The sequence below is a fragment of the Alligator sinensis genome, unplaced genomic scaffold, assembly GCF_000455745.1.
Source record: "Alligator sinensis unplaced genomic scaffold, ASM45574v1 scaffold138_1, whole genome shotgun sequence".
NCBI lineage: Eukaryota > Metazoa > Chordata > Crocodylia > Alligatoridae > Alligator > Alligator sinensis.
In genome coordinates this window covers 530,881-535,945 of record NW_005841862.1, presented here as the reverse complement: position 1 = coordinate 535,945, position 5,065 = coordinate 530,881, and the positions used below count along the sequence as shown (strand labels likewise).

General features: G+C 42.0%; 1 protein-coding gene across 1 annotated transcript in view; it reads left to right on the top strand.

Annotated features, from left to right (window-relative positions):
* Positions 1-6: 6 nt before the first annotated feature.
* Positions 7-5,065, top strand: part of TRMT61B (tRNA methyltransferase 61B) — a 9,808-nt gene continuing 4,749 nt past the window's right edge. Inside the window, exons 1-4 of the mRNA XM_014524964.2 lie at positions 7-170; positions 2,235-2,337; positions 3,146-3,336; positions 4,787-4,878. Coding sequence (XP_014380450.1) covers positions 69-170; positions 2,235-2,337; positions 3,146-3,336; positions 4,787-4,878 — 488 coding nt within the window. The 5' untranslated portion in view covers positions 7-68. The remainder of the gene's footprint in view (positions 171-2,234; positions 2,338-3,145; positions 3,337-4,786; positions 4,879-5,065) is intronic.

The following is a 5,065-nucleotide window of genomic DNA, read 5'->3' as shown; positions in this document are numbered from 1 at the left end:
TGGGCCGGCTGAACAGCTGCTGGGGGGTGGTGGAGCACGGCCGCATCCTGGGCAAGCTGCCCGGGCAAATGGTGGCCACGTCCCAGGGCGTGCCGCTGCTGGTGCGTCGCCCGGCGCTGGACGAGTTCGTGCTGCTCATGAAGAGGGGACCCACCATCTCCTATCCCAAGGTGAGGGGCTTGGGCCAGACTGGGCGCAGCTGGGGCGCAAAAGCAGGTTGCAAAGAGCCTCCGAGGGCTGGTGGCCGTTCACACCCTGGGCCCTGAGGTCTTTTTGGGGATGCCAGCATGGGTCGGCATGTGCGTGCCATGCATTGGAGCACCTCAGAGCTGTTGGATAGGCAGCACCATACCTAGACTCCTGGCGGTCCCGGGCAGACTTAGTATTTGACTCTTAGTATTGGCCCCCCTTCGCCAAAGATAATGATAATCGAAAGATTTCCATTTTCAGGCCCCGTTTCTGTCCAGGCCCCAGGCAGTGTTCACCCACGACTGTGTCTGGCCCCGAGAATAGGAACCAGAGTGTGCAAACCATCCTGCCCCGCGTTCTTTGCCAGAGGAGCAGTGCTCTGTTACTTCATCGTCATCAGGAAACCCAGTGAAAATTGGCCTTTGCCTAACTAGACGCCCTTCCGGTAGGGTTGCCAACCCTCCAGGATTGCCCCAGAGTCTGCAGGAATGAGATGTAAATCTCCGGGAGACTGCCTAGAGTCGCCCAGGAGAGAAATAATAGGGCGTTCACTAAAATGAATATGTTGAATCCAATTTATATAGTGGTGCAGTGGATTTTTAAAGTGTGATAGTAACGTGCGTTTGTCTTCTTGATGTAAAGTCTGCTCACCGTAATCCGTAACTGGTACACGCAAGGACGTGGCATGTTCACATTGCGTGTCATGGGAGTACTGTGTTTGTGGACACCTCTGGGAATAGATTCAGATAGAGCTGGCCACCCTGCCTTTCAGCCCGGGGAGCTGGTGGTGCTAGCACAACTCCACAGGAAAACCGACTGGCAGTTCAGGCATTTGTGCTACCCAAGGGCCGTTGGGAGGCTGAACAGCAGTGTGGCCTTGGTTCTGAGGAGGGTGCTTCTAGTCTTAAAAAAAAGGCTGAGAACTGCCAGTGTACAGTGTCCCTCAAAAAAAAAGTCTGGAGTTGCTTTAGAGCTGCATTTTCAACATCGGCAGGTCACATTCACCTGCTACCGTAATTTATGGTCGATGGTACTGCCTGCAACTGATGAACACCCAGTGCTGAAATAGCCTGGCACCCTATAGGATGCCAGTGGTTTCGGGCAGAAGGGCAGCTTAGAGGTGGGTACTAGTCTTACTCCTGGCAGGGGAAATGCCACCAAAAGCTTGTGAAACTGGGGCCCACTCCATGGTAAGGGTAGTAGACTGGGCTCTCCGTGAACAGAGAATTAGTAAAATTTACAGTTGGGCGTTTATTTCTGATTATCTGTCTATAGATATAACAATATATTATTTAGCTGCAACCAACAGGCAAATGACCAGCAGGCTCCTTTGGCATGCCAGGCAGTCCTTATTTGAAATCTTTTCATATTAGAAGTACATTTCCTCTCTGTAATAGAACCTCACTGCTAATTTGGAATATTCCAGCATTTTAAATGTAGGGAAACATCAGTAGAGTTTACTTTCAGGTTGCTTCTTTCACGCTGAAACAAAAGGCACGCAGTGGTTTGGGAGGGAAGGAAGAGGGGAGACATATTTTTATTTTCACCACCACAATTTGCCATTTGCTTTATTAGATTGAGGAGTACTATTCACATAAAAATAAATTCTGTCTTTATGGCCTAGATCACCGTTTCTCAACCTGTGGGTCACAACCCAAAAGTGGGTTGCAAGAATATTTCAAAGGGTCACAAGTTGCAGCAGGGCAGAGGGATGGTGGGAAGGCACCTGCCCCTTCCAGCGGGGGAAAGGGGCAGGGGAGAGCTGCATGGCTGGGCTGGCAGCACTGGGGGACACCAGTATGGCCCTGGGGAGACAAGGGACTGGGGGTTGGGCACTGGCAGGGCCAGGGCGGTGTGGGTTGGAACAGGCCATGGATCTTTGAAAATGGTCCCAGTAGGAAAAAGGTTGAGAACCCCTGGCCTAGATCACTGGGTTTTTGTAATCATAAAGATGCTACATGATGTAAAGAAGTAGTCTAACAACTCAGTGTTTGAAGAAACAGTATAAGACCTTGGTTTCTCAACTTAATTGTTTTTACCCATAGGATATTAATGCAATGCTGCTGATGATGGACATCCATCCAGGGGACACCGTGTTGGAAAGTGGTTCTGGGTCTGGTGCAATGAGTTTGTTTTTATCAAGAGCAGGTAAAAAAATCTGTGTCAGCAAATCTGGGAGTGTATTTATTACAGAAGCAATATAAACAATTCCAGTATAAGAAGTGGTACTTTTTCATTAATAGGAGCCTGAAGTTACTAGCCTGCTTGTTTTTAGCATTTTAAGATTCATACCTATTATTTTTATAGTCTGAAATTCAGAGGGCTACCATATACCCTGTAAACCATTTAAACTGTATTTTGAAGACTTAAATCTTGCACAGGCCTTGTGCTAACCCTCTGGACAGGACTGGATTTCACTCAATTTTTGTCATCACCCTTGCCTTATCTTTCTAGCTTCTTTCTTCATTATTCTTAGGTTGCCCTTTTCTCACTGAACCTATGGTGATTGTTTGTGGGTAGTTAGCTTGAAACACTGAGGTCATGATTATAGTGGAGCAGTACATAAAATCCATGTGTTGACTTCACACTGAAATTATTGTTGACATCTTTAACAGAGAACTCAGCAACCGAATGACCCATAAGGTACAGAAATCTTTTATCATGAGTGGTGCTCCCAGTACATTGGCAAGGGAGCGTTATGGACAGCTTGGACTGCAGTGCCTATTCTCTATCTATGAATAGAAACATTTTAGTCTCATTAATGTTTGCCTGGAATTCTAGATACACAATTCACTTGAAATAAAATGTATATATTTATTTTTTACATAATAGTTTGTTAGGGTGAGGAAGATGAAACAATTCAGGTGAAGCTATTTGTTGTTTACTATGTTACTTTTAACCTGCAAATGGGGATAAGGGAGAAATAGTAAAAGTAGTGTGTTTTATTTGCTTTAAGTTGGGCCACAAGGACGTGTTATCAGTTATGAAATCAGAAAAGATCACCACGCTGTAGCAAAGAAGAATTACAGACTCTGGCGTGATGCATGGGTAATAGGACATGTAGAAGAGTGGCCAGATAACGTGGATTTCATTAAGCAAGACATTTTAACAGCTGCTGAGGATATGAAATCTATAACATTTGATGCAGTAAGTCTCTAAAAAGAAACTCCATACCTGACACAATGGGCATTTTTTTTTCTAATTCAACATAAAGTAATTTTCATATCTCTTTCTACCCACTGTGGGATTTCCATGTCTAGGGTGAGTATAAAATGTTAAAGAAACTGTAAAACCTCTCACTTAGCAAAGATGGATAATCCCCATTTTTGTTTGTGAAAAAGCAAGTGTTTGTATGTGATCCAAGTTGAACCTTCAAAAGAAACTGATATTTCTGTATTGTGAACATACTACACTTTTTAATATCTTGTAGGGGGAAACTTACTTTATTTGCTCCCTTTGGAGAAAAGTAGGACCAGGATGGAAAGTGGGCTTTTCTACAGATGAACTAGGTACATATTAACGTAAGGAACAATTACAGAAACTTATTTATGCTATAAAGGCATAAGCACTTTTATTATATCATCCTGTCTCTGAATGAAACTTACTGCAGTGCACAGTGAAGTAGTGAAGAGCACTGCCAACTCTTCTCTCTGCTCTCACCCAAATATTAACATTTTAAAGCACATTTTGTAAACACAATTCTTTGTTTTTAAAATCTTTATTCTGTTAAATTGAAGAAAACTTTTTGTACCCATATTGCTTCTCCACAGAAAGTGGGCAACTGCTTAATACAATAGCTTATTAAATCAGTTTTACTGGACTGACATAAGTCTTTAGATTAAAGGAATAAATAGAGTTTTGTTGACTAGCTCACATGCATGCATGCAGAGTTGCCAGCATCCAAAAGCATATATATCTGACTCAAAATCATGGCTACAAGAAGTTATTATTCCACCCAAAAAATGTAAGTATACATACTCCAATCTTTATCTGCACCTTAAAATGTTTTCAAACAAAGATCTGGGTGGGAAGGAGGGGCAGTTCTTATAGATGGAAGTTTCATGAGTTAAACATCTGAATTTTAATATTTTATTGTGTAATGTGATTTTTCATTATAAATACAGTTGAGTATTTCTTAACTTTTTAAAGAAATAGCCAAAAAGCAATACTTTTACATGAAATCTGCTCCAGACTTTAGAGCTGTTGTTTTGCCAGTAATATATAGTTTAATCACTGGAAGGTTTGATACTAATCTAACTTTCATATACATTGGTTAAATATGAATTGCCCGTTTAGGAAAAACTAACAGGTTCATCAACACTTCCTTTGGAATGGGGTAGCAGTGGGCAATTCAACAGTTTAGGGAGTTTGTTTGTTTTTTGAAGGCATGGGACTTGAGTCTGCCTAATCTTTTCAGAGACGGGAAGAACATATAGATTTTATACTGTGCGAAACAACATGTATTCACACACACATGCACGCGCGCGCGCGTCATACATTCTCTCTCCATAAATTCATTTTTTTTCTGCTTCTGGTAGCCTGGGGAATTTATATATTTGGATATTTATTTGTGTCAACAAATATCTTTCTTCTGTAGGTAGCTTTGGATATGCTTTGCCCTCAGGCTGCTTTGCCTATTGTGTACCCAAACCTTAAACAGGGTGGTGTATGTGCTGTATATTTAGCAAAGTAAGTGTTAAATTCTGGCATTTTAAAGTTGATTTGACTCGGGCATCACTTAAACAATTGTAATTTTATTAAAGTGTGAAATAAATGTGGATTTTTTATTTTTGAAGTATGTATTTAATTCTTGAGCTGTACTTAGTAAAATTTGCTTTGGACCAAATCCTTTAGCCCTTATTTGAGTAAAGCTGCT